This window comes from Oncorhynchus kisutch, linkage group LG10, assembly GCF_002021735.2.
Source record: "Oncorhynchus kisutch isolate 150728-3 linkage group LG10, Okis_V2, whole genome shotgun sequence".
In the NCBI taxonomy this organism is placed as follows: Eukaryota; Metazoa; Chordata; class Actinopteri; order Salmoniformes; family Salmonidae; genus Oncorhynchus; species Oncorhynchus kisutch.
The window spans coordinates 14118483-14145970 of NC_034183.2; the positions used below are offsets into that span (position 1 = coordinate 14118483).

The window sequence follows — 27488 nt, forward strand, 5'->3', positions numbered from 1 at the left end:
TTAGTTTTGCCCAACCTAGGTCGAGGCACAGACACGGTCTCAATGGTGATAGCTGAGCTGACTACACTGACTGTGCTAATGGCAGACTCCACTATGCTGGCAGGCTGGCTAACAGCCTGCTGCCTGGCCTGCACCCTATTTCATTGTGGAGCTAGAGGAGTTAGAGCCCTGTCTATGTTGGTAGATAAGATGAGAGCACCCCTCCAGCTAGGATGGAGTCCGTCACTCCTCAGCAGGTCAGGCTTGGTCCTGTTTGTGGGTGAGTCCCAGAAAGAGGGCCAATTATCTACAAATTCTAACTTTTGGGAGGGGCAGAAAACAGTTTTCAACCAGCGATTGAGTTGTGAGACTCTGCTGTAGAACTCATCACTCCCCCTAACTGGGAGGGGGCCAGAGACAATTACTCGATGCCGACACATCTTTCTAGCTGATATGCACGCAGAAGCTATGTTGCGCTTGGTGATTTCTGACTGTTTCATCCTAACATCGTTGGTGCCGACGTGGATAACAATATCTCTATACTCTCTACACTCGCCAGTTTTAGCTTTAGCCAGCACCATCTTCAGATTAGCCTTAACGTCGGTAGCCCTGCCCCCGGGTAAACAGTGTATGATCGCTGGATGATTCGCTTTAAGTCTAATACTGCGGGTAATGGAGTCGCCAATGACTAGAGTTTTCAATTTGTCAGAGCTAATGGTGGGAAGCTTCGGCGTCTCAGACCCCGTAACGGGAGGAGTAGAGACCAGAGAAGAATCGGCCTCTGACTCCGACCCGCTGCTTAATGGGGAAAACCGGTTGAAAGTTTCTGTCGGCTGAATGAGCGACACCGGTTGAGCGTTCCTACAGCATTTCCTTCCAGAAACCGTGAGAAAGTTGTCCGGCTGCGGGGACTGTGCCAGGGGATTTACACTACTATCTGTACTTACTGGTGCCACAGACGCTGTTTCATCCTTTCCTACACTGAAATTACCCTTGCCTAACGATTGCGTCTGAAGCTGGGCAAGCAGCACAGCTATCCTCGCCGTAAGGCGAGTACAGCGGCTGCAATTAGAAGGCATCATGTTAATGTTACTACTTAGCTTCGGCTGTTGGAGGTCCTGACGAATCGTGTCCAGATAAAGCGTCCGGAGTGAAAAAGTTGAGGAAAAAATAAATAAATATATGAACGGTAATTAAAAAGTGAAAACCGTAAAGTTGTCAGGTAGCAAAACAGGTTGGCAACAAAACGCACAGCAACTCGAAAACAAGCCTGCAAGTTGTGACCGGAAATGACGTCAGACGTTCACACACGTGAAAGTATTAGTCATGGCTTTATTTAATACTGTGTTTCCCTGCCTCTGTTCTGGACAAGGGGACTGTGAAGAGACCTCTGGTTGCATGTCTTGTGTGATAATGACGCATGTCCAAACTGTGTGCCAACTGCTTGAACAGACAGTTAGGTACCTTCAACACAAACACCTCACACAAAGACCAATAGTGATGCAGTCAACATCTCCTCAAATTTGAGCCAGGAGAGACTGACATGCATGTCATTAACACTCACCCTCCATGTACTGTAGATCTAAGTGCAACGTGTGCTGCTCTATTTTGGATCAACTGCAATTTTCCTATGTCCTTTGTCACACATGACCACACAACTGGACAGTAGTTCAGGTGCGACAAAACTAGGGCCTGTAGGACCTGTCTGGTTGACTGAGATATCACAAAAGCAGAGCAACGCTTTATCATGGGCAGACCTCTTACCATTTTAGTAGCCAATGAGTTTATATGTGTTGACCATGATAGTTTGCTATCTAGGGTGACACCCAGCGGTTTAGTCTCTTCAACATGTTCAATAGGTAGATTGCTCGAGTATGGAGACGTAAATTTATAGATCGGCAGGTAAGGGTGCTCTCGAGCGGCTAGATGTTCTTCACCATTTGGCCATCAGCTTTGCCACCAATGCTCCTTATAGGACACGTCACTGGACTCTATACTCTTCGGTAAACTGGTCATCTCTGTATACCCTCTGTATACCTGCTTATTTATAAAACCATCTTAGGCTTCACTCCCCCGTATCTGAGATATCTACTGCAGACCTCATCCTCCACATACAACACCCGTTCTGTCAGTCACATTCTGTTAAAGGTCCCCAAAGCGCACACATCCCTGGGTTGCTCCTCTTTCCAGTTTGCTGTAGCTAGCGACTGGAACGAGCTGCAACAAACACTCAAACTCTACAGTTTTATCTCAATCTCTTCATTCAAAGACGCAATCATGGACACTCTTACTGACAGTTGTGGCTGCTTTACGTGATGTATGGTTGTATCTACATTCTTACCCTTTGTGCTGTTGTCTGTGCCCAATAATATTTGTACCCTGTTTTGTGCTGCTACCATGTTGCGCTGCTGACATGTGTTGCTACCATGTTGCGCTGCTGACATGTGTTGCTACCATGTTGTTGTCATGTTGTGTTGCCATGTGTTGCTGCCATGCTATGTTGTTGTCTTAGGTCTCTCTTTTTTTCTTTTTTTATTACAAAAAACACAAGGAAGGTGTAACATTAAAGTATTAGAACATGAAGGACAAACAATACAGCATCAAGACACTATCGACCATGTATCAGTCTTTCCGCAACAGAGCCATCCTTATGTGTGAGGGTGCGTGTGCATGATAGTGATATAAATTACATGCCATAGTTTCCTTTTTCATGACCACAATCTTGTGAAACCTGAACCCTCCAAGATCTGTGGATAATATGCGATTAGAAAAGGTTGAAAAATGACGTAAAACAACACAAAAAAATACACGGCACATGGAAACCAAACGAGGGTGGTCTATGGTGATAGGTGAGATTAAAGAGCTGAGGTCTATGGTGATAGGTGAGATTAAAGAGCTGAGGTCTATGGTGATAGGTGAGATTAAAGAGCTGAGGTCTATGGTGATAGGTGGGATGGGCTGAGAGTGGCTGAGGGATGGGATTAAAGAGCTGAGGTCTATGGGGATAGGTGGGATGGGTTGAGTGGCTGAGTGTTGGGATTAAAGAGCTGAGGTCTATGGTGATAGGTGGGATGGGCTGAGAGTGGCAGAGGGGTGGGATTAAAGAGCTGAGGTCTATGGTGATAGGTGGGATGGGCTGAGAGTGGCTGAGGGGTGGGATTAAAGAGCTGAGGTCTATGGTGATAGGTGGGATGGGCTGAGAGTGGCAGAGGAGTGGGATTAAAGAGCTGAGGTCTATGGGGATAGGTGGGATGGGTTGAGTGGCTGAGTGTTGGGATTAAAGAGCTGAGGTCTATGGTGATAGGTGGGATGGGCTGAGAGTGGCAGAGGGGTGGGATTAAAGAGCTGAGGTCTATGGTGATAGGTGGGATGGGCTGAGAGTGGCTGAGGGGTGGGATTAAAGAGCTGAGGTCTATGGTGATAGGTGGGATGGGCTGAGAGTGGCAGAGGGGTGGGATTAAAGAGCTGAGGTCTATGGGGATAGGTGGGATGGGATGAGAGTGGCTGAGGGTTAGGATTAAAGAGCTGAGGTCTATGGGGATAGGTGGGATGGGTTGAGAGTGGCTGAGGGCTAGGATTAAAGAGCTGAGGTCTATGGGGATAGGTGGGATGGGCTGGTGGGAGTGGCTGAGGGTTGGGATTAAATAGTTTATGTTTGGTAGTGTATTATTGTTACGTGACTGATTTATATAAAAAATACCATGTATGCTAATTGTGTATGTAAAATGTATATGTAAAAGTTATGTATATGTAGCAAAAAAGCCATCAGACTGCCATCAGACTGTTAAAAGGCCATCACTAACATTTAGTGGCATCTGCCAACAGACTCAATCTCGAGCCACTTTTATAATTAACATTTGGATGTAATAAATGTATGACTAGTCACTTTAAACAATGACACTTTATTTAATGTTTACATACCCTACATTACTCATTTCATATGAATATACTGTACTCTATACCATCTACTGCATCTTGCCTATTCCGCGTGGCCATCGCTCATCCATATATTTATATGTACATATTCTCATTCATTCCTTTACACTTGTGTGTATAAGGTAGTTGTTGTGAAATGGTGGTTGGAACTAGAAACACAAGCATTTCGCTACACTCGCATTAACATCTGCATGTGACCAATAAAATTAGATTTGAAGATGTAAAAAAATTGACTGGGTTGTAGTGGAGTGGTTCGAGAGCTTACGTTCCTCTGTGTCCACATCGCTAAGAATCTATCATGGTCCAATCACACCAACACAGTTGTGAAGAGGGAACAACAATGCTTCTTCCCCCTCAGGAGGCTGAAAAGATTTGGAATGGGCCCTCAGATCCTCAAAGTTCTACAGCTGCACCATGTTGAGCATCTTGACTGGTTGCATCACCGCCTGGCATTCAGCCAGTATGCAGCCTTTCAAATTCGAGGAATAAAACTCATATATTGATTGCACCCTACTCAGCTGTCTCTCGTTGCCTCTTTGGTCGTTGCCTCCCTGACATATGGTGGCAGCAGTGGGATGATCAGAAGAGTAGCGGTTGCTTAGCTTAGGTTAATTTGATTTATCTTTTTGTTTTTAAAAACAAGAGGACCAAACATTGGACCAATACGGTACAAAGAAAAACCAGGACAGGGACCACATGGACCACCTCTCCAGGCTGGGCTGAAGGAAGACGGCCCATACCAGACCATCCAGGGGTGACCTCATTGGAGGAGATGGCCCTTCTGTTCAGGAGCAGCCTGATGTCTTGCAGCAGGCGTAAGAGTGGGAGGCCGAACAACAGGAGCGACAGTGGAAGGCGATGCAACACCTTTTCAGGGTTCTGCAGCATGAGATCAAAACTATTCGACCCCTGTCCCTGACCACTCCCTATGTGGCTCTTCCAACGCCAATGGCATGGACATTGGCCTAGAGGCTGCAGGCTCCCTACACGGCTAGGCTCTGGGCCCCAATGACCTTGACCCTCATCAAAATAACCCTTACCGTTCCCCATATGGCCCCAATCCAGATCCAGGTCCACGTATAGGTCCGTATCGGGTCCAAGAGCCAAGGTTAGAGCAGTTAATGTTCAATGTTGCCATTGTCATTTATCTGGGATCACTTTTAATGTTAGTTATTCAAGGGTCAGTATAGCATTCATAGGGCCATTGGACCAGCACTGGGTACTCTCTTGATGCTATTTATGCAATAGGCCTATAGATCAAAGTTTATCAAGGACAGTCGGGCAGGGGCGTGGGGGTGGGGCAGTGGCATGTTTAAGCTGGCATTGGCAGTCGGGATGTGGGGTGTCCCCATCTGCCTGCCCCCCTGGCCCCATAATGCCCCCATTGTTGTGCCAGTCTCGTGTGTCAAGCAGATTCAGTTTGTTGTGACACTGAGCGAGACGAGAGGGGAGGTATGGGAGAGCTGTGTGGTAAAGAGAGCAAAAGGGAAGCGGGAGAGAGAGAGGGGGAAGTCTAGACAGCGACAGAGAGAGCAAGAGAGAGCGAGAGGGGAGAACAGAGTGAGGGAGAGGGGGAAGAGAGGATATTTTTGTCATATCTAGTGAAAGACCGCGAGACAGATGGGGAAGAAAGATAGGCAGTGGCACACAATCATCTGAGGGGCATAGTAAATATTCATAGTAAATTCCCATGCAAAATTATACATCGATTTTGTAGAATATGCTTTATTACTCACTCTTTGGCAACTCTGCATATAATATTATCATGCCAATAATATAAACGGTATCTACTGTAATTGAAGAGAAATACACATTTTTACTACACATCATACAGTCTATGCTGTAATGGTTACTCGTAACCCATGTCTTGTCTCATCCAAAACAGATCAGACAAGCACCGCTAGGCTAAACAGCAGCTCCCAACCAGGAGCTCAATGTGCCCTACTTTCCGAATATGGGTCCCAGAGACTAGCACAGAGAATTCTCCATGGCTGAAAAAAACTAAAGCAGAGACCCTCGAGAAGAAAGTCCCAGGTGTCCCGGGGGGTTGTGTGTGTCAGTAGAGGCTGCTGAGAGGAGGACATAATAATGGCTGGAATGGAGTCAATAGAATGGTATCAACCACATCAAACACAATGTTTCCATGTGGTTGACACCATTCCACCAAATCCATCCATTGTTAAAAGCAGTTCTCTCCTCAGCAGGCTCCACTGGTGTGTGTGTGTGTGTTAAACTGTGCAAGAGATAGCGTATTGGTGTGGTCGCAATACACTCTCTCTTACACAGTTTAACAGCTTGTGTCACAGTATTGTGCATATTTTTTAGATGCTGTCAAAATTAGTTGAAAAGAAATTGAGGGCCATATTCTGACCTGAACTTTAGTGTCACCTCCCCATCTGATAACCCAAGCATAGGCCAATATGCCTACTTCTTCATTTAAAGCATTTCAGTTTAAACTTGTTCAGTCTTCTCACCTACCAGTGGTCATGTAGAAAAGGAGAGGCCATGCCATTTCCTATTGGAACGAGGCCCTAAATGGCCCCCAATGATAACCAATACATTTCCTGGTTTCTCTCTCCACACACAATACCAAACGACTCTGTCAAACATCTTAGGATTCATGAAGATCAAATTAATTAAACGTACTCAAATGCAAATCCCCAAATGAGACCAAGGAGGGACACTGGAATGGGTTCAGATGATTTTCAAATAGGACATTAATTCCCAGGTACATTCAGCGTCCCGGTTTAAAAAGCTATTTATGAAACCAAACTAGTCACTATGTCACACCCTGACCTTAGAGATTCTTTTTATTCTCCATTTTGGTTAGGTCAGGGTGTGACTAGGGTGGGTAGTCTAGTTTTTTCATTTCTATGTTGGCCTGGTATGGTTCCCAATCAGAGGCAGCTGTCTATCGTTGTCATCATATTTAGGCAGCCTTTTCCCACTGCCTGTGAGCACTCCATTACTTCACCTTTCATTTGTTTCTGTATTGTTTTGGTGAGTTTCTATAATTAAACATGTGGAACTCTACGCACGCTGCACCTTGGTCCATTTATTCTAACAACGATCGTGACACACTATGACTTGCATAGAAAGCAACAGTAATGGTGTCTTTTTGTAGGCACTAACAGAGGCTAACTCTGCCTTGGCTTGTTGGCCAAAGTCTATGGGGGAATTCATATTTGTATTTTTTTTGGGGGGGGGGGATAAATGCTGAAAATCGACCTGTGATAAACACAGGCTTTGGAGATCTTCTACGTTTTGTTCTGAATTTTCAGCAACAAATGTCATTTTTTGTGAATTTAAGCATTTATGTAATCGAAATAAGCACAAAGTGCATAAAGGCTTCATAACTCATAAAAGTCATGTTAACTGACTGATATTATCTCATTGAACAAAACGTATAAGATCTCTTTTTTTCTGGAGGCAAGCCGAAGTTTGGAGACAAATTCTATGCCCCATCGTCGTGATTGGTTAACAGTAGGGATTCTTCAATAAAGTGTGTCATTCAACAAGAGATGTTTTCATGCACATTTTAAAATGTAGAAATACTGCACTAAACATCTTAGACAAAAATATCCTCTGCAAAAACGTTACAATTCATGACAGATTTCTTGAGTAATGTTACATTAATTCACTCTCTCCGTGGTTGTCTGTTATTTTATTACTCACACACATGCAAGACAGCCACAAGCAACTATTAGTCTTAATTATTTTTTGTTTGATTTATTTCACCATTATTTAACTTCTTATGGTATAGGGGACGCTTATATCCCACTTGGCCAAAAACCAGGGAAAATGCAGCACGGAAAATTCTAATAAAATGATATAAAAAAATCTAACTTTCATTAAATCACATGTAAGATACTCAATTAAAGCTACACTCGTTGTGAATCCAGCCAACATGTCAGATTTCAAAAAGGCTTTTCGGTGAAAGCATAAGAAGCTATTGTCTGATGATAGCACAACAGTAAACAAAGAGAGTAGCATATTTCAACCCTGCAGGCGCTACACAAAAAACGCAGAAATAAAATATAAAACACGCCTTACCGTTGACGAGCTTCTTTTGTTGGCACTCCAATATGTCCCATAAACATCACAATTGGTCCTTTTGTTCGATTAATTCTGTCCATATATATCCAAAATGTAAATTTATTTGCCGAGTTTGATCCAGAAAAAAACAGCTTCCAAAATGCGCAACGGCACGACAAAATATTTCAAAAGTTGCCTATGAACTTTGCCAAAATATTTCAAAACAACTTTTGTAATACAACTTTTGGTATTTTTAAACGTTAATAATCGATCAAATTGAAGACGGGTCTATCTGTGTTCATTACAGGAACACAACAAACCAAGCTACTTTTCAAGTCTTGCGCAACTCTCAACAGTGTTACGCAGTTCCTAGTTGGCCCTACTTCTTCATTGCACAAATTAATAACCTCAACCAAATTCCAAAGGCTGGTGACATCCAGTGGAAGTATCATTTGCCAATGAGAACTCAGTGAACAGACAGAGACCTCAATTTTTTTCAATTCTGAACGGTTTGTCCTCTGGGTTTTGCCTGCTACATAAGTTATGTTATACTCACAGACATGATTCAAACAGTTTTAGAAACTACTAATAATATGCATATCTTATATTCTTGGCATGAGTAGCAGGAAGTTGAAATTGGGCACGCTATTTATCCAAAAGTGAAAATGCTGCCCCCTATACCTTAAGAAGTTAACCAGGTAAGCTAGTTGAGAACAAGTTCTCATTTACAACTGCGACCTGGTCAAGATAAAGCAAAGCAGTGCGACAAAAACAACAGAGTTACACATGGGATAAACAAACGTACAGTCAATAACACAATAGAAAAAAAGAAAGTCTATATACAGTGTGTGCAAATGGCATGAGGTGGTAAGGCAATAAATATGCCATAATAGCAAAGTAATTACAATTTAGCAGATTAACACTGGAGTGATAGCTGAGCGGATGATGATGATCAGATGATGGTGTATAAGTAGTGATACTGGTGTGCAAAAGAGCAGCAAAGTAAAGAAAAACAATATGGGGATGAGGTAGGTAGATTGAGTGGGCTATTTACAGATGGACTATGTACAGCTGCAGCGATCGCTCAGCTGCTCAGATAGCTCATATTTAAAGTTAGTGAAGAAAATGTAAGTCTCCAGCTTCACCGATTTTGGAATTCGTTCCAGTCACTGGCAGCAGAGAACTGGAAGGAAAGGCGGCCAAAGGAGGTGTTGGCTTTGGGGATGACCAGTGAGATATACCTGCTGGAGAGTGTGCTACGAGTGGGTGTTGTCATCGTGACCAGTGAGCTGAGATAAGGTGGAGCTTTACCCAGCATAGACTTATAGATGACCTGGAGCCAGTGGGTCTGGCGACGAATATGTAGTGAGGGCCAGCCAACTAGAGAGTACAGGTCGCAGTGGGTGGGTGGTATACGGCTGTGATAGACTACATCCAATCTGCTGAGTAGAGTATTGGAAGCTATTTTGTAGATGACGTCGCTGAAGTCGAGGATCGGTAGGAGTCAGTTTTACTAGGGTAAGTTTGGCGGCATGAGTGAAGGAGGCTCTGTTGCGAAATAGAAAGCCGATTCTAGATTTGATTTTGGATTGGAGATGTTTGATATGAGTCTGGAAGGAGAGTTTACAGTCTAGCCAGACACCTAGGTATTTGTAGTTGTCCACGTATTCTAGGTCAGAACCATCCAGAGTAGTGAAGTTAGTCGGGCGGGCAGGTGCGGGCAGTGAACGGTTGAAAAGCATGCATTTGGTTTTGCTAGCGTTTAAGAGCAGTTGGAGGCCACAGAAGGAGTGTTGTATGGCATTGAAGCTCGTCTGGAGGTTAGTTAACACAGTGTCCAAAGAAGGGCCAGATGTATACAGAATGGTGTCGTCTGCATAGAGGTGGATCAGGGGAATCACCCGCAGCAAGAGTGTTGATATATACAGAGAAAAGAGTCGGTCCGAAAATTGAACCCTGTGGCACCCCCATAGAGACTGCCAGAGTTCCGGACAACAGTTCCTCCGATTTTACACATTGAACTCTGTCTGCAAAGTAGTTGGTGAACCAGGCGAGGCAGTAATTTGAGAAACCAAGGCTATTGAGTCTGCTGATAAGAATACGGTGATTAATGAACACTATGTCAATGGCAGCTCAAAATACTAGTCTACATGTCACTGCCAGCTCAAAATACTAGAGTAGTTATTGATCACATACTCACTCAACTCGCACACCCACACACATAGAAACACACACACACGTTTTTGTTCTTCTATCCTCGTGGGGACCTAAAATTGATTTCCATTCAAAGGCTATTTTAAGTTTAGGGGTTAGGGTTGGAGTGGCTAGGGTTACTGATTAAGGTTAAGATGATGGTTAGAGAAAATAGCCATAACCCCTAACCCTCACCTTAACCCTAAACCTAACCCTAAATCTAACCACTAACCCCACTCCACGCCTAACCACCTGTGGATTCATGGCTAGTAGCTTGGAAAATTCCAGAAAATTGCTTTAGAAGCTTCTGATAGGCTATTTGACATAATTTCAGTCAATTGGAGGTGTACCTGTGGATGTATTTCAAGGCCTACCTTCAAGCCCTGACCTCAATCCCATAGAAAATCTGTGGGTAAAACTGAAAGTGTGAGCGAGCAAGGAGGCCTACAAACCTGACTCCATTACACCAGCCATGTCAGGAGGAATGGGCCAAAATTCAACCAACTTATTGTGGGAAGCTTGTGGAAGGCTAGCTGAAACATTTGACCCAAGTTAAACCATTTAAATGCAATGCTACAAAAACTAATTGAGTGTATGTAAACTTCTGACCCACTGGGAATGTGAGAAAATAAATAAAAGCTGAAATGAATCACTCTTCTATTATTCTGACATTTAACATTCTTAAAATAAAGTATTGATCCTAACTGAACTAAGACAGGTAATTTTACTAGGATTAAATGTCAGGAATTTTGAAAAACTGAGTTAAAATATTATTTGGCTAAGGTGTATGTAAACTTACGACTTCAACTGTAACATCTACATAATTTTTTGAATAATAAATCAATTTAATATAGCTTACACCATCAAAATAAAGCCATTATTTATTTTAGACAGGTCTAAAGAAACATTATATGAAGAAAATGTAGTCTATTTCAGAAGAACAGAATAGCATAGTCTGAGTTGTTAGGCCCTGATCTCGCTATGCCATATAGCTGTGGGCTACACTAGTTCATTTAGCAGACAAGATTTTCTTAAAATTCTGTGGCATTATATTATTTTATGGTATGAAGAAAACAATTGCACATAGCTGAATAAAATATAAATAATAATTTCTCCAAACGATCTCTTAGGGAGTGCGCACATGCCGCTATTCTGTGTTGAGCGGTTAACAAAGAAACAGGTACTCCTATGTGCTTCATTTAGAGTTATTAATGTAACTTTAGTTGTGATAAAAATGTTGGCCTATATGTTTTATGCCTCCTTTTTCTTATGTTTGGATTTCTAATACATTCTAAGGCTGCATGATGCAACTCTAATGATGATTTGAAAAAAGATGCATGAAAAGGCATGAGCTCTGCTTTGTTTCTTGGGCAGGCTGCACACTTAATCAGGCTCTCATTCACAATTTGACAAGCACTTGATAATATTCTCACCAGGATTTCTCGAATCTCCCGGTGGCATCCCCCTTGAGTGGCCATAATGTCCCCCCAAAAATCGATGCCTTTTGGGGCTAATGTGGCCGTTGTGCCCTTGGGCTGAATATAATAATTCCCTTCTCCTGGTTGCCATTTGCAGTGCTCCGAAGCACCTCTCACTCACATGGCTCTCTCAGATACTTTTAGTATATGTGGACACCCTTTCGAATTGGTGGATTCGAGCACACAGCCATGCAATCTCCATAGACAAACATTGTCAGTAGACTGGTCCATACTGAAGAACTCAGTGACTTTCAATGTGGCACCGTCATAGGATGCCACCTTTTCAACAAGTCAGTTCGTAACATTTATGCATTTATGCTGTTATTGTGAAGTTGAAACGTCTAGGAGCAGCAACGGCTCAGCCGTAAAGTGGTAGACCTCACAAGCTCACAGAACGGGACCGCTGAAGCGCTCTCATCAGTGGTGGAAAAAGTACCCAATTGTCATACTTGAGTAAATGTAAAGATACCTTAATAGAAAACGACTCAAGTAAAAGTCACCCAGTAAAATATTACTTGAGTAAAAGTCAAAGTACTTGGTTTTAAATATACTTAAGTATCAAAAGTAAAAGTATAAATCATAAAAAACCAGATGGCACAATTTCCTTGTTTTTGTTCATTTACAGATAGCCGGGGCACACAAACCCTCAGACATAATTTACAAACAAAGCATTTGTGATCAGAGGAGGTAGGGATATTCTCTTGATATCTATGTGAATTGGACTATTTTCCTGTCCTGCTAAGCATTCAAAATGTAATGAGTACTTTTGTGTGTAAGGGAAAATGTATGGAGTAAAAAGTAAATTATTTTCTTTAGGAATGTAGTGAAGTAAAAGTTGTCAAAAATATAAATAGTAAAGTAATGAAGATACCCCCCAAAAAGTACTTAAGTAGTACTTTCAAGTATTTTTACTTAAGTACTTTACACCACTGGCTCTCATGAAGTATTCAATTAGATTTTCGATTACATTCAATTACAGAGTGATTAGAGTGTGGCGTAGCTGAATCAGAATGAGTTAGGTAACATAGATAAATAAGATGTTTTATTTACTTTCATAATATGCTTATGTGAGATACTTGTCATTAGAATGTCTCTTTTTGGACTATACTGTCGTCAGTTGCATTTTTCTTTTCTTCTCTAGGGAAAAGTCACTTGGGGCCCAGAGAGGGGAGAGGTCAGAATGGAACATTGTCTTCATATGTGAATGTATCTGTTAAACCATGTGTCGTGTCTTTACTATCATTAAATGAAGACTTCGTTTTTATCAAAGATTCTCTGTAATTAGTATTACGCGATCAAATTGTCTAATCACGTAACTGTAATTAACTAGGAAGTCGGGGCACCAAGGAAAATATTCAGATTACAAGGTTATAATTTCCTAATATAACCTTTCAGATATTTTCATATCTGATCCATAGTCTTCTGATTAATGAATTATTTACTTTACCTCACGTTAGTCTCATTCCAAACGTCGTAAATTGTTGGTTATCTGCACGAACCCAGTCTTCACTATGAGTCATCCATACATCAATTGTCTTAAATCATTTATTTATTACTAACTAAGTAATTCACAGAAATGCATATACAAACAAACAAGGTAAATATGGTTACAAGAAATGATAGGGGAATGTGCCCTAGTGGGCTAAACCGGCATCGCAGCTTGTTAGACAAAAGGGGAAGTGGGGGGTCAACTGAGATGAGACACTATAAAGTTGATAATTATAACAATTGAAATGCTAATCCTTTGCACATGAACGCTCACTCATTCGGGAACAATTGCAATCAATCAATATATTTACGCTCAGTGTGTCGTCGGGATCTTTGTTGAAAAGTTTGTTTCTGTTGGAGAGTTTTGTCCGTCTCTCTCTCTGTCTTGGTTAGAGGGGATAGTTCATGGTTTTGTAGAATGGATGTTTCGGCAGTTGTCGTTCTTCGCGTTCAATGATACCGAATTCCTAGCTGCAGACTAGTAATTAATATCAAAGACTTGTTCTTATTCTGTCGTTATCGATAGTCTAAGAGTTTAACCACGTGGTATGGTTAAAAGATTCAGCAATGGGCTGCAACCTTTGTACTCCTGTGATTGAGAGAAACATGGTCTGGTGATAATTTCTCAAAGTTGGGTTTTATTCAGAATTGCAGAAAAGGGGCTGTCCCAGGATGCCTGACCCTAACTGGGCTCAGTTGTGGTCTTCTGATTTAGTTCAAATCAAAAGGGAATTGGATTTTCCTTCATTAAAAACAGTCCAAAATCATATTACACAATTTTACAAACAGTATCATACTCACTCATTCATCTTATACAACAATTAGTTGTAAACCTCATATCTGAGGCTATTATATAAACAGCGTTATGGTAATGTGGCCACACCGTCTCCCATGAGCTTCCCCAAGTTGTAACAAATGGACCAGTTCGTAGCTGGATTCTTCACCCATCTTTTAAACTTTCTCCGGAACATGAAATTTGTTCGGACCTCGAGTTCTTGTTCGGATCTCTGTACTGTGTGGCCATGTGGCAGGAATTTACGACCTCTCTCTGACCACAGCAGCCTAGTTGAAAGAGGAAAGGGGGAGGCAGGGAGAGGGGGATGGGGTTGCTTTACCCAAAGAGGGCAATGTCATGACACATGCGATAGGGAGATGTCGTGGAAAATTGCAAGATTATGTTATAGTGCTTGTACGATTATTTTCTAATCTTTCTATTGCATTAGAATGGTTGTTTTATTCGACGGAATAGAATCTGTTGAATATTGTATGTGTGTGTTCCACTGAGGATGGGCCTCTATGAGACAGCACTGACAGAGGAGATTTACGATGTCTTTGGCCAATAAAGGTTAAAGAGCATTCCAGATAATGAGGTAATGGTTTTGGTACTATGAAGTACCAGGAACGAGATTAGAATCTCGTTTTAGAGACCAAACTGAATGATAATTTATAGCTAATGCTATCTGGCTATGGGATACTCCTCTCTCAATTAAAAGGCCCTTTGTGAAGTTTCTGAGATCTGTGGTTCGTCATGTGAATTGAGAGTTGTGTATCTTAGCTATAAAAGATACTATAATTATTTTGTAAGCACTCTCAGAATTCATTTATAGACACTGAATTGATCTGAGAGTCAAAGGGCTATGGTGAAGCTCATATGATTAAAGATTAAGTTGAAATATAACTGACTTGTGTGTTGTTTGTAAACTCTCCTCATTTAGTAATACAGGAAATTACCAACAACAAGTGACAATAGAGTGCTCAGTACCAGCCAGAATAGCAAGTTTGGTAGGCTACTAATGACCATCAGCAGCTTCAGAGCTTGGAGAAGCCTAGTTACTGTGACTAAATGATCACAAGGAATTTGACTGCGGTCATGACTCGTGACCGCCGGTATGGCGGTAATATGGTCACCATAACAAGCCCTAGCCAGGACCATTCACAGTTGAGCTCACTCGGTTTAGCTCAATGCTGATTAGGTATTATTATTATTTTTTAAATGTACCTGGCTTCCTTTGCATTCATTGCTGCGGGCGGCAACAATGTCATACTATTTTGGACCAGACAGCATCAGATAGATGGCCTACACATACAGAAGGGCTTTGTTTCGCTTGCTCTGATGCTTTTTCCAGTGAGATAGAGTCAGCCTCTTGCGAATTGAAGGAAAATGATGAAACACAGAGAGACAAAAGATACATTTGCTCTACATCTTGTATTTATTCTAAGGCTTCCCATTGAGAGAGACATTGAAAATTAAACCAAACTAGTGGTCCACTCCACACTCACCTGCATAGGACCAGTCGATGTCATCAGCGAATTTGCGCTGGGCAGCCTGGGCCCGGCGTCTGTATCCTTGCACAGGTTCAGCTGCAACAGAAACCAACTCTTTCTCAAAAACAGCTCTGTTTAAGGCCTCTATGACCAAAAATGTGATTTCATTAAAATCAGCCATTACCATTATCATGGAATCAGAATTATCATACATTCACAGAGCCTCTCAATCCTCCTGAGTTAGTCTGGTTTTATTTGAGAATTGAAAGACATCCATATCCCTTTGAGGGATCAAACTCATGATACACTCATTCCAAAAGATCATTGGAAAAACAAACAATTTGTTATTACACATTATAATATTGCAAATAGGCCATTATGGGTAGTGCAACATTGAGAAAATCTCAGCAAAAGAAACGCTCTCTGAGCTTGTACAATAAAAACGGTCAGTTATGTTTTCCTTCTGAAGAAATTTCCTCCAGTTTGGGAATAATGAGTAAGTCTCAGATCTATAGGACACAGACTTAACATAATGCACTCTGGGGGACCTCTGAGGAGTACATCCATGTATGTTTGTTTACTTGTCTCTAAAAACAACACACACACACACACACACACACACACACACAATAATCCCTGCTTTTCACTGTCATTTGAACTAGTGCTATAGAATGATGAGGAGGTGATAGTGTATCATTATGATGCCCTACTAGTCCTGTCTGGGTAATGAATTGGAGCCAGAGCTCTCAGGGCCACACTGCCAGGTCATTATGGAAGAGTTACTGTCTGTCAGAACCAAAATGCCTCATTAGCATAGCTAGCACAAAGCAACTGCTCACTAAAGCAAAAGGAAACCAAATACACCAAATGTTCTCCTGCAGCGTTAATAACACCAAATGTTTCCAAAACAGGGAAGTGACTGAAACAGCACCCAATGTTCTGGAACATCACTGTGAATGTTGCTGAATAAAACCAGGACAACTGACTAGAAGAGAGGGTGGATTACCTGCATCACCTTTTGCAACCATAATCAACCTTAAAAACAACATTCCTCCATGCTTCAGCATCGTCAAAATATTGTAATCTAGGGGATAAAATAAACTTGTTTTCCTCTATGACAAACAAATTCACTTAGTGATACTTCGCAATTTTCCCCCAGAATCAGATGGACTCATTGATACCATGTTTATGTCTCTGTGTCCAGTATGAAGAAAGTTAGAGGTACTATAGTGAGCCAATGCTAACTAGCATTAGCACAATGACTGAAAATATATGGGTACCTGCTAACATCTGACTCTGGGGAAGTAGATATAGGGCCTTATTGACAAAATCCCAAAGTGTACCTTTAAAAATGCACTCAGTACTCGAAACGTCTATGTAAAAAAAACAGTACGGTTGGGGTCAGCACAATAGTCTTAAAAGGGTCTTAAACCATGAAAAAGTCTTGGCCTGATCTGACTCTGGTTGGATGAAGATAAAGAGGAGGCCATGCTGTGTTTGACTATTTTCATGTTTGCCTGGGATAAATTGTCAATCTAATCCAGGATTAAATGTCTCCGAGTACCAGAAACAAGCTGTCCCTCTCGCAGGGCAGAAATGTGTGGTTTATGAAATGTGTGGTTTATGAACAAGCAAAAAAATGTCCCAAAGTACCATACAGTAACTCTTGATTTAAAAAGTGATCATTGAGGATATCATCCAAAAGTTGCAAACGGTTATAGTCTTGCATAAAATAATATTACTTAGGAAACTAGTAAAGTAATAAATATCTATCTTTCCTTTTCTCATACTCTTCATTTTCAGCTCTATCTGGTGGTCTTCCTCACATTGTTGGACCTCAGTTGTCCATGCCTGTTTAACACCGTGGTCAGCCAAGAGTCGTAGAGCGCCTTAAACCAAAGTGTTTTCTTTTCAACAACATCCCTGATCTGAGAGATATGAGAGTCTAAGGTATTTGGCTTTTGCCGGTCCTATTCTTTCAACTTTTCATATTATTTTACATGTCCGGTTCTTGATTTCTTTTTTTCTCCCTTTTCCTCTCCAGTTGGTAGTTAGTGTTCTCTCATCTCTGAAACTCCTGTATGGACTCAGGAGAGGCGAAGGTTTGAGACCCGGGCGTCCCCCGAAACACGACCTTGCCAAGCCGCACTGCTTCTTGACACAATGCCCACTTAACCATGAAGCCAGCCTTTAGGAGGAAACACCGTACACCTGGCGACTGTCAGTGTGCACTAACCCGGACCAAGCTGGGCCAATTGTGCACCGCCCCATTGGTCTCCCGGTCACGGTCGGCTGTGACAGAGCCTGGACTCGAACCCAGAATCTCTAGTGGCACAGCTAGCACTGCGATGCAGTGCCTTAGACCACTGCGCCACTTGGGAGGCAACATGTCATATTCTTTTACCTGCCCAATTATTGTACCTGTTCTATTCTTGTGCTATTCTTTAACACTCAGGAGGCAACATGTCCTATTCTTTTACCTGTCCTATTTGTTTACCTGTCTTACTCATTCAGTTCAGTGCAGATGAGGTAAAGGGTACAAGGGCAGGATGCATGTTATGACCATTGAGATACATCCCCAGTGTCCCTGTCTCACTCACCTTCTGACACAGACTATACAGAAAGGAATGCTAGCCAGCAATTATATTTTCCACTACTGTGACGCAAATCAGCCAATTAATGACGCAGTATTCCCACCCCCCCCCCCAGGTTGGACATAGTAAGATCTACAACTGAGCTCCCTATGTCCATCTCCTCCTACAACTACTGAACTCCCTCTCTCCATCTCTCTCTCTCTCTCACTCTGAATAAAAGAGAAAGGAAGCTGCTAAATTATGGACCATCTCTTCAGGGGGAAATGGACTATAGAGTGTGTAAACAATTGCTTTGACATGAAACACCTGTCCATTTCCAGCACCAGTTCGTTCAATAAGTGCGATTCTATTACACAATGTGTGCATGCAAGTCTGCTTGACTACATATGTGTGTTTGTGTGTGTTGTACACTTGGCGGTGTGTTTGCGCGTGTGTGTGTGAGGTCAAGGGCACCATTCATCTCCCTATTTCCTTTCAACAGAGGATTACAGTCTGGCTCGTCTTACACTTGCCTTGTCTGGTGATTGTCCTTGACGAATGGCATTACCTTTCCTTTTTAAGGATCACTGGTGCATCTGTGACTGAAAGGGAACAGGTAAGCTTTCTTACACTGACAACGTTGGGTGATTAACTCATTGTGGCCCAAAGCCTCCATCTGTGGCTGTTATGCATGAAAACTACAATTGGCTCGACAAACATTGAGTATCTTTCAAAAATGCATTGTGAGAAAATACTCAACGATGTAAAAAAGGAGATTTGATAGTGAACATCTATTTTAAATGACTTGTACAGTGCTACATCTCATCTACAGGTTTTTCATTATTTTTACTATTTTCTACATTGTAGAATAACAGTGAAGACATCAAAACTATGGAATAACACATATGGAATCATGTAGTAAAGAAAGTGTAAAACAAATCAAAATATGTTATATTTGAGATTCTTCGAAGTAGCCACCCTTTGCTGTGATGACAGCTTTGCACACTCTTGGCATTCAACCAGCTTCATGAGGTTGTCACCTGAAATGCATTTCAATTAACAGGTGTGCCTTGTTAAAAGTTAGAGCATTGGGTCAGTAACTGAGAACTACAATCTCCGAAGAGGGAGGTAGCCTAGCAGTTGGAGCATTGGGTCAGTAACTGAGAGCTACACTCCCAGACAGGCAGGTAGCCTAGCGGTTAGAGCATTGGGTCTGTAACTGAGAGCTACACTCCCAGGCAGGTAGCTTAGCGGTTGTGGCGTTGGGTCAGTAACAGAGCTACACTCCAGAGCATTGAGTCAGTAACTGAGAGCTACACTCCCAGATTGGCAGGTAGCCTAGCAATTGGAGCATTGGGTCAGTAACTGAGAGCTACACTCCCAGACAGGCAGGTAGCCTAGTGGTTAGAGCATTGGGTCAGTAACTGAGAGCTACACTCCCAGACAGGTAGGTAGCCTAGCGGTTAGAGTGTTGGGTCAGTAACTGAAAGGGCGCTAGCTCAAATCCCTGAGCAGACAAGGTGAAAAATCTGTTAATATGCCCTTTAGCAAGGCACATCACCATAATTGCTCCAGGGTCACCGTTCATAATGGCTGACCCTGGCCGTGACCCCACTCGCAGAGGATGTCTCAGGGGAGTTGGGATATGCAAAAAAACAAGTTTCCAAGTCACACATGCATAATATAATACACACATGTACAACTATAAGCATCCATCAAATTATTATTACAACACACACAGACAGTCAAGGTGAATGATGAGGAGGTCCAACGATCAGTAACAATGGGATAGACAGACTCATTCTGTGTTACTCTGGTGATACAATAGTTTTTTTTCACACCTTTTTGTTATGATTTCCTTGCAGTAATGACTGAATCTTGATTCATGTTCAACATTAAGGATGGGAATTCTGCATCCATGCAACTCAAGAGAGGGACTGAATAGTCCCCCCACCCCCCCAAAAAAAGCTTGTCCAGTAAGGGGAGAGACTTTGTTAAGACTTACTAAATCAAATCACATGGTTAGTAGATGTTAACTTCTTGCGTCGAGCCATCCCGGATCCGGGATCGTGAATACAGCCTCAAGCTCATTACCATAACGCAACGTTAACTATTCATGAAAATCGCAAATGAAATGAAATTAATATGCTAGCTCTCAAGCTTAGCCTTTTGTTAACAACACTGTCATCTTAGATTTTCTAAATATGCTTCTCAACCATAGCAAAACAAGCATTTGTGTAACAGCTAGCGCAGCTAGCATAGCATTTAGCGTTAGCATCAGCAGGCAACATTTTCACAAAAACCAGAAAATCATTCAAATAAAATCATTACCTTTGAAGAACTTCAGATGTTTTCAATGAGGAGACTCTCAGATAGCAAATGCTCAGTTTTTCCTGAAAGATTATTTGTTTAGGAGAAATCGCACGTTTGGCTACCAAAAAAAAAAGAAAATTCAGTCTTCAAAACACCTAACTTTTTTCCAAATTAACTCCATAATATCGACTGAAACATGGTAAACGTTGTTTAGAATCAATCCTCAAGGTGTTTTTCACATATCTCTTCATGATATATCGTTCGATGGAAGCCTCCTCTCTCCTCTCAATCACTGGATGACTGCGTGCAGCTTGTAGATTACGCACCAATTTAGACAAAGGACACCGGGCGGACCCCTGGTAAATGTAGTCTCTTATGGCCAATCTTCCAATGATATGCCTACAAATACATCACAATGCTGCAGACACCTTGGAGAAACGATAGAAAGGGCAGGCTCATTCCCGGCGCATTCACAGCCATATAAGGAGACAATGGAAAACAGAGCTTCAAAAATTCTGCCCATTTCCTGGTTGAAGTTTCATCTTGGTTTCGCCTGTAGCATGAGTTCTGTGGCACTCACAGATAATATCTGTGCAGTTTTGGAAAGCTTAGAGTTTTCTTTCCAAAGCTGCCAATTATATGCATAGTCGAGCATCTTTTCGTGACAAAATATTGCGCTTAAAACGTTTTTTTATCCATAAATTAAAAGAGCGCCCCCTATATCCAAGAAGTTAATGCGAGTGTAGCGAAATGCTTGTGCTTCTAGTTCTGACTATGCAGTAATATCTAACAAGTAATCTAACAAAAGAGAGAGACAAAGAAAGAGAGATACGGAGAGAGAGACAGAGAGAGACACAGAGACACGGAGAGAGAGACAGACAGAGACACAGAGGAAGAGAGAGATACGGAGAGAGACAGACACAGAGACAGAGAAAGAGAGAGATACGGAGAGAGACAGAGACACAGAGAAAGAGAGAGATATGGAGAGAGACCGACACAGAGAGAGAGACAGAGAAAGAGAAGGGCTACAAACACATCAGTGTGTTGATCCAGCAGAGAGTGGCCAGCCAGCCTTGTGTATATATTGTGTGTACATGGAGCCTACGTTTTAACAGGGCTGTGAGGCATGGTGAATAACAGGATTAACCAGACCCTGGGTGACACTGGCTAGCTCACAGGGCAGAGTCACAGAATTCTACCAGAGCCAGAATGGTTGAGTGACCCACCCCCCTACGCCAGGGGTGGGGGGGGGTAGTGTTGCCCACTTCCTGGAAGGTTAGGCAGCCCCTGGCAATGGGTACCCCTTGAACCACTAAATGTTTGGTTCCTCTCCATAGGTAACAGAGAAATAGAGCAGAATATGCTGTTTGATGTAAAGAAGTATCAGCATAAATGTGTCTGTCTTCCATTACAAAACAACAGACAGGCAAAGCAAGTGGTCAAAGTGGTCACAGGTCTGAACAGACAACCGGCTTCAACCACTACACCCCCACGCACACCCTGCGATCACACAGAACCTGTGCCAGTCTTTTCATTGGCAACAATAGCTAATGCCATATCTCAGTTCCCAAGTTGCGTCGAGACAGAAGGGTAAAGGTGCAAATCCTCTATGGAGCAATGCCACCCAGCACACAATGGCAGCCTATCATTCAGCAGGGATTAGCACTGACATAAAAACTAGCCAGTTCTACAATGCATAATTTTGCTTGAGTGGGAAAGAATGATAGATGGTCTTTGGGGATTTTCAGTTGGATAGTGTACTGTAGATATTACTGCACGGTCGGAACTAGAAGCACAAGCATTTCGCTACACTCGCGTTAACATCTGCTAATCATCTGTATGTGACCAATAAAATTTGATTTGATGTACAGTTGAATTCTGAGGTTTACATACACCAGCCAAATATATTTAAACTCAGTTTTTCAAAAATGTACATACACTAAATTAGTATTTACCTTTAAATTGTGTAACTTGGGTCAAACGTTTCGGGTAGCCTTCCACAAGCTTCCCACAATAAATTGGGTGAATTTTGTCCCATTCCTCCTGACAGACCAGCCTGCTGGTCTGCGCATGTTCTGAGGACATGGCTAGGGATGCCGTCTGGGCCGGCAGCCTTGCGAGAGTTAACACGTTTAAATGTCTTACTCACAATGGCCGTGGTGAAGGAGAGCCCGCAGGTTTTGGTAGCGGGTCATGTCAGTGGCACTGTATTGTCCTCAAAGCAAGCAAAGAAGTTGTTTAATTTGTCTGGGAGCAAGATGTCGGGGGTCCGCGACGGGGCTGGTTTTAATTTTGTAATCCGTGATTGACTGTAGACCCTGCCACATACGTCTCGTGTCTGAGCCATTGAATTGCAACTCTACGTTGTCTCTATACTGACTCTTAGCTTGATTGATTGCCTTGCGGTGGGAATAGCTACACTGCTTGTATTCGGTCATGTTTCCAGTCGCCTCGCCATGATTAAATGCAGTGGTTTGCACTTTCAGTTTTGCGCGAATGCTGCCATCAATCCACGGTTTCTGGTTGGGGAAGGTTTTAATAGTCACCGTGGGTACAACATCACCGATGCACTAGCTAATAAGCTCGCTCACCGAATCAGCGTATACATCAATGTTGATATTTGAGGCTATTCAGAACATATCCCAGTCTACGTGATCGAAGGAATCTTGAAGCGTGGAATCCGATTGGTCGGAAATGCATTGAACAGACCTGAGAACAGGCCTTTCCTGTTTTAGTTTCTGTCTATAGGCTGGGAGCAACAAAATGGAGTCATGGTTAGATTTGCCAAAAGGAGGGCTTTGTATGGGTCGCGGAAATTAGTTAGAGTAGCAATGATCCAGAACATTGCCAGCCCGGGTCGCGCATTCGATATGCAGATAAAATATAGGGCGCCTTGTTTTCAGATTAGCTTTGTTAAAATCCCCAGCTACAATAAATGCATCCTCAGGATATGTGGTTTCCAGTTTACATAAAGTCCAATGAAGTTCTTTCAGGGCGGTCGAGGTGTCTGGTTGGGGGGGCTATATACGGCTGTGATTATAATTGAAGAGAATTCTTGGTAGATTAGGCAGTCGGCATTTGATTGTAAGGAAGTCTAGGTCAGATGAACAAAAGGTCTTGAGTTCCTGTATGATGTTATGATCACACCACGACTCGTTAATCATAAGGCAAACACCCCCTTCTTCTTCTTACCAGAAAGATGTTTGTTTCTGTCGGAGCGATGCGTGAAGAAACCGGGTGGCTGTACCGACTCTGATAACACATTCCGAGTGAGCCATGTTTCTGTGAAACAGAGAATGTTACAGTCTCTGATGTCTCTCTGGAAGGCATCCCTTGCTCGAATTTCATCTACCGTGTTGTCAAGAGACTGGACATTGGCGAGTAGTATGCTCGGGAGCGGTGAGTCTGACCAGAAGACCGCTCCGTCTGTGGCGCTGTTGTTTTGGGTATCCTACTGGGATCCGATCCATTGTGCTGGGTGGTGGTCCAAACAGAGGATCCGCTTCGGGAAAGTTGTATTCCTGGTCGTAATGTTGATAAGTTGACGTTGCTCTTATATCCAATAGTTCTCCCGACTGCATGTAATAAGACTTATTTCCTGGGGTAACAACGTAAGAAATAATACATTTAAAAAAAGAAGAACGCGAAGCGGGACGACCATCTCTGTCAGCGCCTTATATATATATATATCTATGTGTGTGTGTGTGTGTGTGTGTGTGTGTGTAGCAGCTGGTCTGAGATCTGTAATGCAACACAGCTGGAGCATTAGTGTGCTTTCGGAACGCTAGTACTAGTTTCGGAACGCTAGTACTAGTTCTACCTAATTCCTCCATCAAGTTTCCTCAAAAGCATTGGGTCACACTCTTCAACAGCGGAGGCGGCAACAGCACTCCTGCATCAGCAATGAGACGTAATAGATCGGCCAAATACTGTGCTACATGAGATCCTGAGGGACCGAATGAGAACTGTACTCACACAGGGCCGGACTTACCAACTGGGGCCCTGGTAAGGGCCGGACTAACCAACTGGGGCCCTAGTAAGGGCCGGACTACACAACTCTGTTATGAACCTCCGCTATTGAACTGATTTGCTCCTGGTGTATTCATGCATGTACAGTGCTGGCTCATGTCCAGACTGTGGATGATTCTACACTGATTCCACAGTCTATAGAGTACTGGTTCATGTCACCATGAGATGGGTCAATTGGCATTGTGGGACTGTGTGGGCACAGGCTGTGTGCCTGGCATCCTGCTGGGACTGGCAGCCTGTCATTGTGCCTCGTTTTAAGTGGCTCTGGAGAGTGCCTGTCGATGGCCGGGCGGCACGAGGACATGGCACAGTGTGTGCCTGAGGGGAGGAGTATGAAATAAGAAGTGTAAGTGTGTGGTCACACTTTTAAATCGCATTCTGATCTCTCTGGCCTGAATTCTCCATCACCAGGTCCTCTGTACTGGGGTGATAAGCCTGAGTGTGTGTGTGTGTTTGTGCGTGCGTGCATGCAATTAGGAGTATGTGTGCATGTGATAAAGAACAGATGAGGGAAATAAATAACGTGTGTGTGTTGATGCGTATGCTCCTTCCTGCCTATACATAATGACCCATCCAGAGAGCCTGTCTGATGGAGGATGCATAATGACTCCAGACGTTTAAGGTCTCCATCATCCCCTCTGGACTCGGGCCAAACACACAGTGCAGGGATGTTTGTTTATACAGCCTTTCTAATGAGTCATCCTAACGCTCCCCTGCTCAACATAACTGCAGTAGTGTGAGGGGGGCCTGGTACAGTAGCCAGCCATATTCAGAGGTCTTGGTCTTGTGGTCATCTGGTCAGAGCAAATCAGCGTGCAGAAAACATGAGGCCCAACTCCCTAGAAAACAAGTGGACCTCTTTATGGCCACCGGCCACAGTGACTTTACCTGGTCTCCCACACATTGCTATGGTCACAGATTAAGCCTGTTTCCTCACACTGCCGGTCTTGGTGAGGATGCATCATTATACACTACAGAGAAACTATAGTCTAGCACTTTGTCTGTATCTCTGTCTCTCTATCATCTCTGTCTCTACCACACTCTCTCCGTTATGAAAACAATGATCATGTTGAGTCATTCAGACAGTCTTTCTTCAGGGGAGAAATATTGTCTATTTTTTCACTTTGTCCTTAATTCCTGGCCAAATGTCTCTAAACATTTAGAGTGGGATAGTGGATGTTTTAAACAAGGGGGTTCCACTTAGCCCAGCTTGTTTAGAGGAAAAGAGAGAGATTTACAGGGATCAAAAAGGGGAGAGTTCCATAATAACAACCTCAGAAGACTTATTTATATATTTATTTTTAAAATACCATAAAGGATTATGTACAGGGTGTGATTTAAGGACCAAGAGCCAATTGAAAGCATTGACAAATGTATTTATGGCTACATGACCGTGTATTTGGTCAATTGCTCCTTCACTAACTACGGCCTCCATACGGTTTCCATATGGTACCCTGTGCCAACTGGGAAAGTATTCACACTAGGCTTGGCCAGCATGCCATATATACCGTATACCGGGGTATTTGGAAATAGCCACAGGATAGTTTTTCAATATCATTGAAACAAATTTTTTTGACATTCTTCAATCAATTGTAATATTTGTAGCTACTTTTTAAGTAAATATCTGCAGTCAACTTGTGCAGAACGTTAGGAGATGAACAACGTGATCTGCTTATTTCCCATCACATCCTTTTACATTATGAAGCTAGTAGTTCCACAGATCAGTTGAGCCAGTTAAGTGTTTGTTTGTAAATAGCACAATGGGAGAAAGCGGGAGCAGGTCCAGCTGTTAATTGAAAGTCAAGTGTTTTTTCACTTCAATAGACTGATCAGGGACGTACAACTATAGTTTTCCTTCACAGAAAAGACATTAGTGCAATACATTCGGTTCATTTTCATTAGATGACAAGAGAAGTGCAACGGTTACACTGAGAAAGGTACCAGAGAAAAAGTAGCCATCTGCTGATAGAATGCCTGTTTGTGAACAGCAACTGAAGCAACAACTTAGTCTGATGCAGAGCAGAAATGACAAAAAGCATCTTAGATCTGCGTTTACAAAACGCAGCAAGAGATTTTTCGCATTTTATATATTTTTCCTGTGTGAAAAATCTAGAATTCTGCGTTAACTAGCAAGTTAAACTTAGCCATTGCGTTATCTAAGTAACTAACTTAAGTTGGCGGGGCTTCATATTGTGTAAGCTTTCTACCGCGTTTGAGAAGTCAAAGCACTTTGGATGAGTTCTGTACAGCTGTCACTGCTATCTTTTGATTTCCTTGCATTGATTTCCAATCTATTTTTTTATTTTATTTCACCTTTATTTCACCAGGTAGGCCAGTTGAGAACAAGTTCTCATTTATAACTGCAACCTGGCCAAGATAAAGCAAAGCAGTACGACACATACAACAGAGTTACACATGGGATAAACAAACATACAGTCAATAATACAATAAAGAAAGTCTATATACAGTGTGTGCAAATGAGGTAGGATAAGGGGGGTAAGGCAATAAATAGGCCATAGTAGCAAAATTATTACAGTATGGCAAATTAAACACTGGGGTGATAGATGTGCAGAAGATGAGTGTGCAAGTAGTAGTACTGGGTGTAAAGGAGCAAAATAAATAAATAACAATATGGTGATGAGGTAGTTGGATGGGCTATTTACAGATTGGCTATGAACAGGTACAGTGATCTGTGAGCTGCTCTGACAGCTGGTGTTAAAGCTAGTGACGGAGATATGAGTCTCCAGCTTCAGTGATTTTTGCAGTTCCTTCCAGTCATTGGCAGCAGAGAAATGGAAGGAAAGGCAGCCAAAGGAGGATTGGTTTTGGGGGTTACCAGCGAAATATACCTGCTGGAGCACGTGCTGCAGGTGGGTGCTGCTATGGTGACCAGTGACTGAGATAAGGTTGGGCTTTACCCAGCAACTACTTATAGATGACCTGGAGCCAGTGGGTTTGGCGACGGATATGAAGCGAGGGCCAGCCAATCGAGAGCATACAGGTCACAGTGGTGGGTAGTATATGGGGCTTTGGTGACAAAACAGATGGCACTGTGAAAGACTGCATCCAATTTGCTGAGTAGAGTGTTGGAGGCTATTTTGTAAATGACATCGCCGAAGTCAAGGATCGGTAGGATAGTACATTTTACGAGGGCATGTTTGGCAGCATGAGTGAAGGATGCTTTGTTGCGAAATAGGAA

At 42.5% G+C, this 27488-nt stretch overlaps 1 protein-coding gene across 4 annotated transcripts in view; it reads right to left on the reverse strand.

Moving 5' to 3' along the window:
• The window catches only part of LOC109897783 (receptor-type tyrosine-protein phosphatase zeta), a 99689-nt gene that overhangs the window by 55270 nt on the left and 16931 nt on the right, over positions 1–27488 (reverse strand). For all 4 annotated transcript variants that reach the window (XM_020492347.2, XM_020492346.2, XM_020492350.2 and 1 more), the window contains exon 2: positions 15390–15470. In XM_020492347.2, the coding sequence (XP_020347936.1) occupies positions 15390–15470 (81 nt within the window). The remainder of the gene's footprint in view (positions 1–15389; positions 15471–27488) is intronic.